Source organism: Cavia porcellus, unplaced genomic scaffold, assembly GCF_034190915.1.
Source record: "Cavia porcellus strain 051 isolate PalLab524CR breed Dunkin Hartley unplaced genomic scaffold, mCavPor4.1 scaffold_20, whole genome shotgun sequence".
NCBI classification, from domain to species: Eukaryota; Metazoa; Chordata; class Mammalia; order Rodentia; family Caviidae; genus Cavia; species Cavia porcellus.
The window spans coordinates 34,780,952-34,797,979 of NW_026947503.1; the positions used below are offsets into that span (position 1 = coordinate 34,780,952).

The window sequence follows — 17,028 nt, forward strand, 5'->3', positions numbered from 1 at the left end:
AGCTGCCACAATCAACCCAAGAAGGAGAAGATAGCCTGAGATTCTGGTCAGAACACCACATGCATCTAAGTACATTGGTACCCAGATCCCTGGGGGAGCAGCCCAGAAGAATCATTTCTTAAGCTTCTAACAACTGTCTATATTTGAAGTCAGAAAATATGCCTAAGTTACAGCTCTCAGGTGGCATGCATTATGGATAAACTATGATCTCCAGATCTTAAGAATGAAAGATTGTGGAAAGACACTGCCAGGCACATACCAGGTATTCAATAAAAATTTGTTCAAAGGCTCATGAGTCTGGTTGGCCCTCAGCCGTCCATGAGAAGTGAGTTCCAGAAGTCAGACATATATAGCTGTTGGGAGCTTTCTGCCAGAACCTCAAAGTCTGTTCTACGTGATTCCAGGTGCTGTGTCATGGGGAACCATTCAGAGCTTGGCAGTCCTGAGCCAGCTGATCAGATGCTGGCCAGAATTAAATTCCCAGTTTCAGCCCCTTTGAGTTTGCTAAGCCTTGCTGTGGGCCAGCACTCACCTGGGAGATGTGGGACTGCGTCCTCTGGCTCTCGCCATCAGCATCTGTCTTGTCGACCAGCAGCCCCTGAACCTGGTACTCCAGCACATAGCTGTCGATGAAGCGCTCCAGCTCCTCAATCTCCTGGGAGCGGCTGCTCCCTGCCTCGGAGGAGGCCGATGCTGCGGAGGAGTTTTCCATCCCTCCCGCTCAGGGGCCTGGGCAGGCTGCTGGGAATGAGAACAGACTCCATGAGATACTGCTGGAGGTAAGAACAATGCCCTACTTGGGAAATACTCTCTCCTAGATGCTTTGTCTCCTTTTCCATGACATTTTGGTCTCTTAAATGACAGCAAAGTCAGTGGGCACTGGTTTATCTTTAGCATAAAGAATATTTTGGATTTCCACTACAAGGGGAGGGAAACAGAGGCAAAAGAAGGCAGATTACTTGCCCAACTGGGCAACTTGAGATCTTGGGTAGTGTTTGGGCTAGTGCATGCCCAGGCCCTCTAGACTGGGAAAAGCAGAAGATGAACCATGATTGGCATCTGAGTCCACCACTTGACTTGGATTTAACAAAATCTATAACAAGAATAAGCCATGGACTGTTACATCCCTGATTCAAGAATTAGAAGGTACTGGGGTCCAAATACAAATCCAAGCAAGGGCTGAGCTCTCCAAAAAAATTACTTCTTCTAAATATACTTTCTTTCTCTCTGGTCACTGGATAGTCTTCTAAGTTAGCTGGAGTCCATGGGCCTCAGGTTAACAGCCTTGCCATGGGGCAGCCTGGGGAACACGTGCTCTACTTTGCTGTGGGGTTGTGACTACCTGTTACTGCTAGAACAGAAAAGGCCTGGAAGGTTTTCTGTGCAGATGTGATCAAGCCATGGACAGTCTGTTCACCCTCCAGAAGAATACGATCACCCTTAATAGCCCTATGGCCCTCTCTTGAGCTGGGCCTGGTGGACATTACCATCTGTTCCTAAGAAGCTTGTGCTGACCAACCAAACAATATCCCTCCTCATAAGGCTGGTCAGCTTATCCTCAGGGGTCCAAGCCTGCAGGGACACTCCTATTGCCTCTCTCACCCTTCATCCCCACAGTCACATCTGATTCACCAGGGGGTGACATGAGCCACAGTCCTCACCTCCAGGCAGGCACCCTCCCCTCCTTCTGATTGGCTTGAGGCCAGATGGGAAGGGACTTCTACAGATGGTTTGTGTCCCTTCAATTATCTAGAGACCTGTGGTCTGCACAAGGATCCCACCAAGCCAAGGGAAACGGAGCCTGCACAGGTTTCATCAGCACAACTGAAAGCATGATCGAAATAGAAGGCACACAGCGCTCAAAAACGCTGGATGCTAGGGATGTGGGTGAGAAAGGCTAGGGCCATGGTGCTGAAAAGGACATTTAAGCTTCAAAACCTTAAATTTCTGAGGTCTTTTATGGGCTAATAATCAAGAGCTGGCTAGTGCTAACTAATGGATGTGAGGCAGGACTCAGAGTGCTTCCAAGTAGGGCTCCCTCGAATGCCACCCTCATCAGTTTTCTTCTGAGGGAAAACAGTCACGTGAAGATTGCTGAGCTGCACACTTGCAGAACCAGGCAGTGATGAACGGATATTATTTTGAGCCCTAATGTTGTAGCAATCTATTTCACAACCACTGAACACTAACACAGGATGCTCCCTCCACTTCTGTGCTTTGCTCATATTGGCCATCATTTAGGGGCACCATCCTCCACTTTCCAAAACTAGAGGTCCTTATAGACCTGCTAGAGCAGAGGCCACGTGGCAATTAGTCCAAACTCCTGCTCAAGGAAAGGTCAGCAGGCAAAGGATTCACCCAATCCTGGGTCTCAATACTGCATCTTGCGTTATTAACAGGAATGCGACTGTTTACTGCACCTTATCAAGTTCTCAGTACTTGATGTCCCTTCACCCACTCGACACTCGGAATGACCCCATGAAATTAGCATGTTTATACTACTTAGCAGAGGAAAGACAGGTTAAGTAACATGCCCAAACTCACACCACATGGCTCCAGGTCAGCCTGACTCTAATCTTACTGTCTCTTTTCCCTCCAAGCCTGCACAGGACTTCAGGACAGCTCCCACTTCTCCATTCCCCACTGTCTGGCCAGTGAGCACAGAATGCTTTAAGTGTCGTGTGGATTTTTTTGTTCTCTGACTGGGTGCTGGCTCTAGAAGAGTGTCTCATGTAGGCTCAATGTCAAGCCTGAGCTTGACACTGGGAATGGGAATGATAAGATTATTCCCCTGGGAGGGCTGAAAAGGAGCTGTCCACAGGCACAGTCAGTTCCTAAGGCTCCACCCATTGTTCCTGGAACACTTCCAATTTTATCAAGGGCTTCCTGGCACACTTGACAGGTACAGGACAAGGAGTGAGGTTTTGCAGGAACTTGACATGGAGCCAGAGCCATTTCCAGGAGGATCGAATGCTGGCCTCTGCCGGTAGCAGTGGCCTCCAGCCTGTGCTTCTGGGTCCTTCCCATCTGCATGAATTCTACAGGTCATACCATAGTTGTACAAGAGAGTCTGGGTGTGGTAATGACCTCAAACCCACATTGGCTTGCTGAGGAAGTACAGGAATTGAGACTCATCCCAACTCTGTGATCTCTTGGTGTCTAGAGGGAAACAGAGGCCTCCCCAGTGGGCGCCTGTCTCAGAAACCTTGTGTACCCTCATGTCCTCTCAGCCATCTTCTACTCCTGATCCTGCTGTCTAATCAGAATCACATAGTGCATGGTATGGCCAATACTGTCTCTCAGCCACCCTCTAACCCAATGTCCAGGGCTCCTCTGACATGAGAGGTCTGCAGGAACCCACCTGGCCCCTGGGCCCTGCGACATGAACATGTGTGTAAGAAGCTAATGTCCCATGGTACAGCCATTGTTTGGTACAAATACTTTCTATTTGGTCTCAGGTGAAAATTCTTAGGCACATTCTATGTGATCCTTCAGTGGTGACCGGACCCACAGCACTGCTCACCAGCCCTTCCCTCCTCTCTTCTTTGTCCAGAGTCTAGTTCCTGGGAGGCTCCCTGGCTTCTGCATTCCCTTCCAGGGAGCTGAGGCCCCTGCTTCAATGGGAAGGGGTGCATTCAGGGCAGGATTTCCCAGGCTGCTCTTCTGCAGGAGAATTATGAGCAGAGAGAGGAAGAGAATGCTTTGCTGGGTCCCTTTCTACAGTTCTCAGGCCAAAAGTTCAGAGAAGCACCTATGCCCTGACCCTGACATTATTTTTACTGCAGTAAAATATATATATATTGAACATTTTGAAGTATATGGTTCAGCATTTTGAAGTATATGGTTCATCAGCTTTAACTACATTCACAAAGTTATTTAATTATCATTACCATTTCCAGAGCCTTTTCATAATCCCAAGCTGAAACTCAGTGCCCACCTAAATAGTAATTCTTCATCCCCCTGGCCCAAGCTTTGGTAACCACCACTGTTCCTCTGTCTCTACGAACTGGCCTATTCTGGGTACTTTACACAAGTGGAATCATATAATATTTATCCTGGTTCACTTCACTTAGTATAATGTGTTCAAAGTTCATCCATGCTATAGCATTTCAGAATTCCATGCCCTTTTATGGCTTATAAGACACTGTATTACAATAATGTATTGTATGTATTTGCCACAGTTAGGTTACACACTCATTCACTGTGTGTGGGTTGTTTCCATATTTGGCTACTATGAACATGTGCCTGTGAACTCAAATGTACAAATATCTACCTGAATCCCTACTTCAATTCTTTCATGCCTAATCCTATTCAAGTTCCATCACCTTTTTAAGGCAAGAAGGGTGAGGAGGAGCAGAGTAGCTGGAGACACAGGGAAAGTGATGCTGTCCACCAGCGCTGGTGTGGCCGCCTCCCGACCTGAGCTTACAGGGTGGAGGGTGTCTCCCCTGGCTCAGTTTCTCCTTCACAGTAAGGGCTGATGGGAAATCCCCACACAGCTGGGGCACTAGCTGGGCTGAGAGCCAGCAAGGAGGGTCATCTGTTTTAATGATCAGTGAAGGTAAAGAAGACTGGGATCAAACAAAGAAGGAAAAGGAGAAAGGGAAGTGTGGAATGTGTCAGGGGACACCTCTGTCCTGGTTGCAGCCATCCAGGACACAGAGCATGCAGAAGGAGGCAGGACATGTCCCTGCAGCTATGCACTGGATCCTAGCCCTGCCCTCACTCCCTGCCAGGTGATGGATGGGATGGAACAAAGAGGGTCTCAAGCAGGAGTAGGAAAAGTGCTGAGATTGCACTTTGCTGTAAAAGACATTAAAGGGGCTGCCACAGGCAGGAGGAGCAGGCTGAGTGGGCACAGGGTGGAAGGCACAGAGGCCCAGCCTGCAGAAGGGCCAGCAAGGGCTCCTCTGCTTGTGATTCCCAGAGGCTGCAGAGCAGCCAGGCTGAGGCACCTCTGTGGCTATCTGGGAATCCTTTTAGAGTTGCATCTCTGTGTTAAAAGACCTTGCACCAGCTGAGTGTTTCAGGGTGTCTTGCCCCGCTGCTGCAGCCAATCACAACCATGCTGCCACTGTAGCAGCATATAGGTGCCTGGCTGCCTATTATTAAGGCCAAAAATGCAAAGCACCCATGTTCTCTGAAGAAAAGGAGCCTTCTCCCACACTGGTGCCCTCTCCCCTCCCCAGCCCACACAACCCACCCTCTCACTGTTGTGGTCCCAGAGTTGTGTGATTTCCTTAGAAAGCCAGCACAGAGGGAAAGGTCTTGTGCTGGAATCTGTCCTTCCCAGCCCTCTGAGTCTGCCTGGCTTGAATTTGGGAAGCCTACAGCACCCTTAGGAGTTATAGCTCGGAAGCAAAAGAAAGTGAAGCCCAGTCCACCCAGCAACATCCTGCAGCCCAGAGACAATAAGCTGGATCAGCCCCAGCCCTTCCAGCATCCATTCCCTCCTGCCCAGTGACAAATAGCATTAGAAGCTGTAAATTTAGCCAATCCCTTTAAGAACAGCCAGGCATTAGAGGCATTATCTCCCCCTCCAATCCCCTAGGATGAGTCTGGTGACCTGCAAACCATCTGAGACTTTCTTCCCTGTTGTCTGACAGCACTTGCTGGGAATCCATCATTCTAGGGCCTGTGGAGAGGCCCAACCTACCCACCTCCTGCTTTTCCCAACTTCCTCAGGCTCTAACCCTCAGCGTTCCAGTAACAAAGCACCATTCTGGGACTGCACACAATGAGTGGGGGGAGATCTCAGTTTCTATTTCCGTGGCCCATTCTTTGGCTCTGTACTCCCTTGAATCCTAGGCCAGCTTTAAGGCACCCAAGGATGTTTTAGAGGGCTTATGTGATGCTTGTCTCCTCATTTCAGCATGACAGCAACCCTCCACCTAGGCATCTGCATCTAGGGTGAGCTGTGAGTGGACAGGGGTCTCCACTCATGTCCCCCCTCCAATTGCCTTCAGTTTTGTATCCATGGATGTCTACACCACACCTTCTCAGATATCTTCCTCTGCTGCACGATGCCATGCAGTACTGAGCTCTGGACTCTTGGTTAGCAGTTCTCTCCTGGTGACCCTGTCTGGCATGATCCTGGCCCCCTCAGTCCCTTCTCCCTTCCTGCCTCCACAGAGTGTTAACAGTGACACCTCTAGTCAGAGCTGACAACAAGGGCTAGAATTCTTTGCCAGCTGTCAGGCAGCTCCCAGGGCAGGGCTGGCCTGGAGGCCACACTGCCTGCAGAGCATGTGAGGAGAGAGAGGACAAGCTGCCCTGAGGGAGGATGCCCACAGCCATCCAGAGGAAGCCATGGGAACCTGCTCGCTGCTAGTCTCTCTCCTTCAGCCAGCATTCCATTTCCCACACCATCAGGAATCTGGAGACAACACCATTTCCCTGGCAACTGGCAGCCCCACAGCCCAGTGATGCCTTCAGTGCCTGCCTGCAGACCTAGCCACATGGGCGTATGCCAAAGGAGAGCAGGATGGTTCAGCCAAGGAGCTTATGGGGCCTTGGGTGCCTAACCCCTAGCAAGTGGGAAAGTTTAGAAATGCATTGTATTAGAGGCAGGCACTCTTGGAAATTGGCAACGTTTATTGTCTCAGGAGTCAAGGACGTCTACTGTCCTTTGAATGTCTCACTTTCTTGCCACTTACCATCACCATTTTAACCCTCTGTCCCTCAAACATCAGACAGATGTTATTTCAGTTGCAGGTGTCAAGATTTAGTGAGCTGTAAAGCAAATTTTCTGGGTCATGATCTTAGCACTAAAAATGTGCAACTAAAGGGAAAATACATCATTGTAATATAACATGCATTGTAACATGTATTGCAAGTGTAATTATTGCTTCCTGGATCTTTTTACGTGCCCATGAAAATGCATTTTTTAGGTGAGTTGTGGTCAAGAGTTGCAGTTAAGCTGAACAGCACAGTGCTCCCTAAGCTGTCACAGGCTCACAAATCCCAGCATGTCTTGTTAAAACAGACACAGATTCAGTGGATTTCTGCATTTATAATAAGCTCTCAGGTGAGGTGTTACTACCAGAGGACTACACATTGAACAGACAGATCTGGAAAACACATCTGTTCCATTCATTATTCAGATATCCCACCCGGTGATAACGGGAGGGGCAGGGACTCCATTCTAGCCAGTTGGCACTTATAGCCAAGGGTGGAGCTCCTACCGGGCAGAGCCTCAACAAGCTGAGCTATTCTCTCCTGGTGGACCTGGATCCTTGGAGCCAAGCACCTATATCACCACCTCCTTACAGTCCTGCCTGGTGCAGCTTCTGGGTTCACTGGTGCAAACAAGTCAGAGGGGGCTCCTGAAATCCAAGCCGCACAATTTTGGTGGTACTTTGAGAGTCCAGACTCTTTGCTGTGCAGATGAGGGCACTGATGTCCAGAGGGGAATGACTTGAGAGCTACCAGGATGCCTTTGGCTAGATTCAGCCAAAGTCCCTCAACAGTCTACCATCCCAGAGAGAAGATGATCTGCTGAAAGTCATCTTCCCTTCCCAATGACCCCTCGTCCCCTCAGTCCCTTAGTGTATTCTGGGTTATAATCACATCAGCCATGAATGACAGGACAGAGATTCCTAAGTAGCAGAGAACTCTCCAGATCATCCCACTGCCTTCACAGCTCATTCTGGAAGCCCCACTCTGTGCAGGCCTGAACTGAGCCCCCAGTCCTTTCAGAATGTCATGCAGAAGGTGAATGGAGCCCTGGCCTCATTGTTCTGTCTCAAGAGCAGCCTTGAGGTGACTGAGAACTGGACCAGTTCCCCAAAAAGGGCAATGGGACTGGTGGCAGGAGAACAAGGGAGATGCTGTGGCCCCTTCTCTCATCAGCAGCCGGCTTGCCATGGCCAGCACTCTCCTGGAAGATACCAAAGCAGGAAGGCCATGGGAGGAAGGCATCCAAGTGGTCCACCAGGGTGCTTCCTTAATACCAACCTCTTAATGTGCATTTCCTCCTAGATCAGGAAGACCGAACAGCAGCTGCACCAGGGCCAATTGGCAGGAGGTCACCTGAGACAGGTTGGGGGTGGAGGTGTCCCCAGATGCCTGGGTTTCTAGATTTGCCTGCCCTTTGAGCTCTCAAGGGCAAGAGGAGCCTCGAGCACTGCCCACTCCCTTGGCACCAAGCACTGGTTGCCTCCTGACACCTTCTTATCCTCCCCATACGCTGTTACCCAACTCTTGCTCTTGAATATTTTATGGATTATCTTGTCTTGACAAGACTGCATGATCTCTGAAGACACTGTTCCATCTATACCTGCCTTTACCTGGAGATCACAATGGGCAAACTGGCCCATGCTCTGCCCTGCCATGACCGTCCCAGTACTTTCCTTCCTGAGTGGGCCTCCTTAGCCCTCCTGCCCTTGTCTGCTAGTGCCAGACTCCTCTCAGCCCCTTCCCAGCTTCTAGAACACCAAAACCAAAGGATGCTGAAGGTTCACTAATCCGACACCCTCATCCTGGACTAAGACTGGAACTCTTCTATAACATTCCAGAGGCTCCTGAAGAAAATTTATCCCAACTAAGAAATACTGAGCACCTGGGGGTAGGTAGGCATATCTCACCTCCAGCCTTCAAAAGCCTCTGGGTTTGTGGGTTAATAGTCAAAATTAAGTCACAGCATGCTGGGAAGGGAGATCAATCGTGTCCTGCTCTGAACCCAGCAGTACTCCCATGAGAGCAGTTCAGGTTAAGGCCTTAAAGCTCCTCCAAGCCTGGTGACCCCAGCATGCCGGTTCTTCCTTCTCAAGTGACACCCTCTCTAATGTCTCTCTTGGGGTAACCAAGGCCCCTAGTCAGCTCACTCACACTCACATTCTTGCTCTCCTCCTGCCTCAAGAGCTTCCTGATCTGGAGCCATCTGGTGCAATGACAGCCCAGATGTCCACAGCCTGGAACAGGCTCCACACAGCCTGGTCCTTAGTTAGCTCTGCCCTGCAGGTGGTCCAGCCCCATCTTCAGCACTAAGACACTGTGGCTGGAAGAGAGAGCTGGTTCACCTTGGAAAGCACCATCATTTTGCCAGTCTTCTTCATCCTCAAGGACTGCACAAGCTCACCTCTTGGAAGCTACTTTAAGCCCAGCTCACAGTGTCCCCACAGAGGGCTGTGGTAGCAACTCACTAGGACTTCTGTCTTCTGCATGTGCATGTGCACACACACACACATACACAGACCATCACCTTGGATAATTAATTCATCTCACATGGAAGCGCAACCACAGAGCAGACAGTGCTGATGCCTGTTTTGGAGACTATGTTTGAACCACAGTACATTTTGCTTGATTAGTTAGATATTTTTTAAATATTTGAGCTAACATTTATAAATTTAAAAATTTCATGTAAAAAACTCATTTTTCTTGTAATAATTATAAGATCTAGTAACACTGGTTCACCTCACACTGCAACCATCAGCAAGAGTTCAGGAGTGTTGACCCTTCACATGAGGCAGTCAATCTCTGTTTCTCTGCAGACTACAGTACTCTCTTATGCCCCTTCCACAAACACTGTACACAGCCACACTGACTGTTATACAGCTGCCCTGAGCCACACATTACCAGCCTGGCCCTTATGGGCCTGCTACAAGACAGTTAGAGGTGGTCCATGGGTACAAAAATTGAAGGGTATTTCTTCCTGTTATGGTTTATGTCTGGATGATCCATCAAACTCTCATGCAGTCATGGGGGCAGGCTTCTAGAGTTTGTGATTGATTCATAGTCAAATGCTGGAATTATGGGTGTCAGTGCTACACTCACTCTGGGAGGCATGGGGGGTAGCCTGCATACAATCTAAGGGACAGAAAGAGTCTTCTTTTGTGCTCCTTTTGCTGTTTTCTACTGCCATGAGACACCCTGTCTTGGAACCAGTCGACTATGAAATGAAACCTCCATAAACTGAGCTAAATAAATCTTTCCTTCCTTGATTTTGGCCATCAGGTATTTCATCTCAGCAATGAGAGAAAAGTAACCAACAAATTACCTAAAAAGTTGGAGATAAATCAAGAAAAGGATTGTCCCCTGGGAGTTACAATGTAACATCAATACACTATAGTCAAAACAGAAGTGTGCAAAATCATCACACAAGATTGCCAGACTAGCAGGACTCAGGCTTGCCAGAAGAAGGACCACCGATCTACTGTAGGAAGATGGTGTCACTGTGATGGAACTGGGCAAAGAAAATAAGCAACCACAGAAGGCAGTGCATGAACAAGCTCTGTCCAGAGACAGAAGTGTCTCATGGAAGGAAGAAGGGCCAGGATGTCCTACTACTCTCCTCAATGGCCCATCTTATGCCATTTCAGATTTGCCAGCTAAACTATAAGCTCTTAGTGATAAGGAGCTGTCTGTCCTTTCTCTCCATCCTGAAGAGCCAGAACGAGGCTCACCATACACATTCAGTTAATCTTTGAGTGTGTGATATTGGGTTCCCAGAAAGTGGAAAATGGCCAGCAGGTAACTGATGCTCTGTCCCTGTGGCTTTGGCAGGCTGGCAGCTGCTGGCTGCTAATGGGTATTGAGACAGATGGCATATTACAAGTGGAACCGCTTGGCTGTAAGAGGCTCCTCTTTTGCTGGGTAGTCTTTACATATCCCACACACAACCACAGGAATCCCAAACTCAATCTGTGTCCAGGGATACTAATGTACTCCCTGAATTCTCTATGAACTCCAGGAAGATAAAGAACTGAGCCCAGAGCTCTTAATTTCTGAAGTGGCCTCTGCACACAGAGGCAGCATGCCCATGGCTGCCTCTGCTGTTTCTGCTCAAAAACAGTTGCCCTTTGATTTTTCCTAAAGCAGAAAAGCAAACCACCAATATTATATCCACTAGATCACTGGTTTCCAAACCATTTTACACTAATACCAGACTTATTTTTTCAAAGGAAATAATAAATGGCTCTCTCTGTAAAACAGATAAAATAATAACAATTCACTTATTTATTGAACATTTATTCTGTGCTGGGCTCTGTGCTATATAAATTCAATCTGTAAAATAATCCCATAATGCAGGCACTATTTTTGTTTCCATTTGTACAGTGAAGTAACTGATTCTGATAGCTATCACCTAAGGTCACCTGGCTAGTATGAGGCAAAGTCAGAACTGGAGCCACACAGGATGGCTACTCTGACTAAAGAGAAGTGAGGTGCCCAGAGCTCCACTCACTTCACATGCAATCTTTTGCCCAGCTCCTCTATAAACTGCTGTACCTCATGATCCAAGAAGGCCTTGGAGCTAGCCCCAGGTCAAGGCTGTGGCCTCTGCATAGGCTGACAGGTAAGCGGTTCAATCCAACTCTCCAGTTGGCGACAGTCATCAAGGAAGCCTAGGAAGAGGCCTTAAGCCTCTTGTCCCTGAGCCCAGGACCATTTTACCAGTGACCTCTAATAACCCTGTGCCACAGGCAGGTAGAGTGTGCATCCCTGCCTCTCTTTTATGGACGGGGACCCTGGAACAGGCCATTCTAGGCTTCCTAACTCAACCCATCAGCATTTGCAACACTGCAGAATCCCACTGCCTGTCACACAAGGTGATTGTGGGATATTCCCACCAGGTTGAGCTATGATGGGGTCAGCTTGGAGGGATAAAGAAGACAGGGATGGGATGGAAAGGGATAGGATGAAACGGAAGGTCCTACAAGCTACAAAGACTTCTGGAAAGAAGGTAGAATAGCCAAGAACTGCAGATCACAGGTGTTTGCAAGCTACAGTCTTTACTTTGTAGGACTTAAGAGCCCAGAATGGAAAAATCTATACAAACTGAATATGGATTGAAATTTATTAGAATTAGGGTAGGAAGGAGACAGAAGGATAGTAGATGACAGTCAGTACAGAATCCTTTGAGATGATGAAGGTAGTGAAGGTCACATATATCTCTGAACATTTTGAAAAGTATTTAGTTATATACTTTAAATATGCAAATTTCATGATATATGAATTATTTGGTAATATATCCATTAACCAATTAACATATCTACATGAGTTGGCCCTAGGATCATTGTTGTGGATTGAGATTTCTGGCTGAGTAGCTTGGAGATCTGAGAGTCAGTGAAGACCAAATGAGGAAGCATCAGTAAAGAGCCTAAAAGAAAAAAGGCACTGAGTCTCAGCCCCTATTGTGTCTGGAAATGTTTGCACCTTCCCTGAAGGGAATATGCTGCCTCACCAAAGATACGATGCTTCTCATTGTACAGTTCCTCCTACACATTCATCTGCTTATCCATCCATCCATCTATCCATCCATCCATTGGTCCATCTATCCATCCATCCATCCATCTTTCCACCTACCCACCAACCTACCTATCCTATTTATTTATTTACCTGCTTACTTATTTACTGGTTTTAGAGATTAAACCCAGGGTCTTGTGCAAGCTTGGAAAGTTCTCTAATACTAGCTACATCCCCTGTGCTTTTTATTTTATTTTGAGACATGGTACAGGTAAGTGATCTAGGCCAACCTGTAACTTGCAATCTTCCTGTCTCACCCTCCTGAGTAGTTAGGATTACAGTGTTAAGTGTTGTCAGAGACACAACAGGAGAGGCACAAAAGCAATGATGATGTCACGCTATCATGACTCCAGTGTTGCAGGGGTCTAGAAGAACAGCATTGATATGCAAAAGAAATATTGAAAATGTTATTTTTATTAGCTTGCTCTAACTACAAAAAAGTGTAAATGCAATCAATAGATATTAGAACCAGAAGAGATATTAGAAAACTAAGTTATCAATTGTTAAGAATCACTATGAGTTTATGACCTACAAAGAAAAGAAAATGTAATGCCCTCAAATTAAATCACCCCTGATGTTTCCCTGAGGACCTGTCTGCAGGGTAAGCAGTCACACAGGCTGGGTGACTCCTGTCTCTTCTCTTCCAATGGATCTGGCAATGTCTCCTGTCTCATGTGCCTGACAATTCTTGTTACTCTCCAAGAAAGCCTGAGATTGCAGTCTTGCCTCCCACAATGAATACATGATTTTCTCCATCACTCAGTCTCCATGTCTTCTGAACAACAGTAACTTTTGGTGTCAATTAAAAAAAAAATCACAGTGAGCTCTTTCTAAAGACACATATAATGACAATTACACGCAATGTATGGTAACCCTACAACACAGTTCAACCGAGTCTGTGGCAGTACGAATAGCATGACCACATCCACACAGGCCCAGGCAACGATTTCCCTGTGATGCCTGCCATTTGGCCACGGTGGGCTGCAATCCCAGTGGTAGCAGAGGCACCCTGATTTTAGAGATGTTAGGCTTCACTGTGAAAAGAGAATGCTTCCTAGGATCCATAAAATGGGTAAGCCTCCTGTCACAGGAGAGGATGCATTGGGCTATGATGTGCCACACCCCAAATCACAGAGCCTGCACTAAAACCCTGGATTCCTGCCAACATATTTTCTTTCCATTCCCCCAGGCAGCGTCTGGAGACCAACATCTCTATACTGATCTTAAATTTCCTTACACACACACACACACACACACACACACACAGCCCTAGCCCAACAGTCTATAAGGCAGTGAGAATAACACATTAGTACATGTATGTTGGCCCAAGAGGTGGTGGAAACCCTGTCTTCATGCTGTCTTAGGGGACCAGATTCAGTGTGCATGAGGCTGAGCAGGACCTTTACTTGACAGCTGTCCAGACATTTCTATTCCTGAATGCGGCTTCTCCACTATACCCTGCAGTGATTACAGCTGAGGCTGCCAGGTGTTTTCTGGGAATCACATGGCTCTCCCCAGAGGAAGGGCTCTCAGGGAGGAAAAGTGTCCCCACCAGATCGTCTGCAAGCAATCTGGAAACACTCTCACTAACCCCAACTTGGGCAATCATTAAGCCTGTTACACACCTCCAGAGGACATGGGGTCAATTCCGGCAGTACATCTCTCCCGGGCTCAGGCTCCAGACAGAGGATAACACATTATTCTTTTGTGAGACTGGAATTGCAAAGCTGGCCTCTTGACATGAACACAGATTAACACGGTCAGATCCTTGTTGCTGCCACAAAACCCTTTTTCTTTTCCTAAGCTGGGTGAAGAATGGGCCTGAAGCCCTAGCGGTGAGGGCAGAGCCCAGGAGGCAGAGTCAAAACCTGAAAGGACTGTGCTCGAGCCAGAAGCCTGTCTGACCAACACACAGGAGACCAGAAACCTGCAGAAACACTGTGACTGCAGGCTAGGAGCAAGGAGGGCATCTCTCTGATTTCAGCAGGATTTGCAGTCTTACAAGGGACCCACCTATGCAACATGTTCCTGATATGAGACAAGCTGCTTTGGGATTAATGATGCAGAAGGCCACTCAGAGCTGGGGATATCAGAAGGCAAGGGGACAAGGCAAAAGACAACAGATTTGTCTCATACCAATTAAAAGGGTGGATTGCAGGGGAAAATCATGCCTTTTGGTCCAGTATACAGTGACGAGCCAAGAACAGAGCTGTGGATACTGAGCTCTCCCTTTTTTCACCCAGTATCCTTTGTCCTGTTACTGTCCTTGTTGCAAAACACAACAAATGCATCACTTCCTCTGTGCTACTAGGCACAGAGCTAATATTGGGGTGCCAAAGTGAGCTAGACATAGGCTCTGCTGTGAGGATACTCCCAAGTGGTCGCCAGATATAAAAAATCAAGAACAGCATAGGAAGTCCTATCCAGAGCTGCAGGACATAGGGACAAGAGTGCCATGTGGAGTCCGCACAGTGTAATCAGCAGGAACAGAAACATGGGTCTTGGCAGTTCACCCCTCTGCTGCATATGACCCCTGTAAGTTCCTCCTTTCTGAGCCTTGTTTCCCCCAGGGCACAGCATCCCTGTTACTTCCCGCATCAATCCCAGCTCCCTGTGCACTGGGACAGGGGCCTCCTAGAAGCAAATAATGACAGTGCACATCTATTGTGTGTCTGTTTACAGCACACAATACAAGCATGTCTTACCCTATGTTGCATTGAGAGCTCATAGTCCTACGAGAAACATGCTATTACTGTCTCCAATAATGAGGAAACTGAGGCACGGAAAGCTATTAGGCCTGATTCACTGAGTTTGCGTCTTCTCACCTTGCATACTCACAGTAGATGCTGGCTGCTTGGAGGATGTCACAGGCTGGAATGCTTTGGGGACGCTGGTTCAGGGGAAGCCCTGACAGACCAGCAACAAGAAGCCATGGTGGTCTGAGTTCGTGCTCTTAGAGCTTTCCTGAAAGTCACACAGTATCACACTGGAGGTATCAGTCATGTGCCCAAGGCAGGGAAGTTGTCGTTCCTCCCTGATGGGAGCAGCTGAAGTTGTCCCAAGTTAAAAGGTGGAAGCTACCTTCTAATTCTGACAGATGCCCGTTGGCATAGGCCAGTCAGAGGCTAGTGGAGCAAGAAGAGCTGCCAGGAAGGGGACAGCCCAGTGGGCCCTGAAATGGCAGCACAAGACTGCAGAACAGGTTCATGAGGGTCCAGCTCCTGTGGCTTATTTAGCCTTTGGAATGATTTAGGGGAAAAACCTGAAATTTCCTCTGTGTACTAGGATCTCAATTACATGAAAATGCTTGGAAAATGATTTTAAATAGCCAGCATTCCAAAATATCTCTTAAAGACTACACCAGGAATTTTTCTTTCTTGTTTTTTTTTGGTTTCCTTTTTCCCAAAAAATGAAATTTTTGGCATTTCTGTGTTGACAACAGCTACAAAACACAATTTTAAGAAAAAATTTTCAAAGGTTAGCTCTTGGTTTGAACAGTGGCTCTGTCAGCCTACATCCTCCCAGCCATGGTATTGGTGACGGATGACCCATTCTTGTGAGGGTCCAGCCACTCTCCAAGTCCCTCTCAGGGACAGCTGGAGGCCACTTCCTGCAGAGAGGCAGAGCAGCTTCTATGGCAGTGGCAGCCTGTGCTTCACTCAACAGGGACCCTGGAATCTGCTCAGCTCATATCAGGCAACGATGGAGAATGGGACTGCTGGGCTCATTACCTCCCCTGCTCAGGAAGAAGGCTGCGGTCTGGGGGTGCAGAGGGGCAGCAGCACCTGCTTCCTTGCGTCTTGTAAGCAGAAAATCCACACATAGCACTGCTGATCCACGCTGCCCGAACACTTCACCATACTCTGAATGCTAGTCATATCGGAGCCATCATTTACATTCTAGTTACAGAATTCTGTTGACCACAATGGTAAATGTCTGCCCATACCACAGTGCCACCTGCATTTCACATACCTACCAGCAGCAGAGTCCCCTGGGCAGCAGGAAGCTGTGTTCCCAAGTTCTGACTGTAAACCTTTAACTGCAAGATCCAGCACTGAAGGCTCCTCTCTCCCTCGACATGCCCTGCTTCCCCTGGGCTCTCTCATCTGCCTCTGTGCATGGTGCTGGAGGGCAGGTGGGTTAGCCATTTGTGAGCACTGGAAGGTGCCACTTTAGTCCCAGAGCTGAGAGGTGCCTGCCACACCTTTCCTCCTTGCAATGACAACAGACTGCCAACTTCTCTGCACTGAGACTCAGAAACCTTACACACAAGTGGGCAGGAATTCACAGGCTAGGCTGGGTATTTTTCACTGTTCTCTTGTGGCTTAAAGGCAGCTACAGTCAGGGGATGCCTGTGGTGCTCTTTATGTTATCAGGAAGAAGCTGGAACCCTGGTAAGATCCCCAGCACCTTCTACTTCTGCAGCACCCTCCCTGGCAGCTGCCCACTGTTTCTGCCCTAGTGTTTAGCACATGGTTCTGGAGGCCTAAGGATTGGCAGAAGGATGCAGGAGACAGAGGCAGGGCTGGAAAATCAGAAGGAATGGTGGAATTGAGGTTATTAGAGCCTCCAACAGGGGCCCTACTGCAGGAAAGGGTCTGGCCTGAGATTGGCTGCTGGGTCGTTTCATCTGAAACAGCCCATGTTGTCAGGCTGGAGAACAGAGAAGATTCCAACAAAACCCTCCTTCAGACCAGGGGCTGCATCCACACGCCAGCATCCAGGCTGCATCCTCAGCCCATTCCTACTCAGCCAACTCCTATCCATTCCTCAAGTCCCAGCCTA

At 48.1% G+C, this 17,028-nt stretch overlaps 1 protein-coding gene across 4 annotated transcripts in view; it reads right to left on the minus strand.

The window, feature by feature from the left end:
* Ctif (cap binding complex dependent translation initiation factor) overlaps positions 1–17,028 on the minus strand; it is a 288,191-nt gene that overhangs the window by 207,845 nt on the left and 63,318 nt on the right. For 2 of the 4 annotated variants that reach the window (XM_005005538.4, XM_023566851.2), the window contains exon 2: positions 533–738. In XM_005005538.4, coding sequence (XP_005005595.1) covers positions 533–712 — 180 coding nt within the window. In that variant the 5' untranslated portion in view covers positions 713–738. Of the gene's footprint in view, positions 1–532; positions 742–17,028 lie in introns of all 4 variants that reach the window. The other 2 variants (XM_013157177.3, XM_063231710.1) reach the window with 1 other exon arrangement.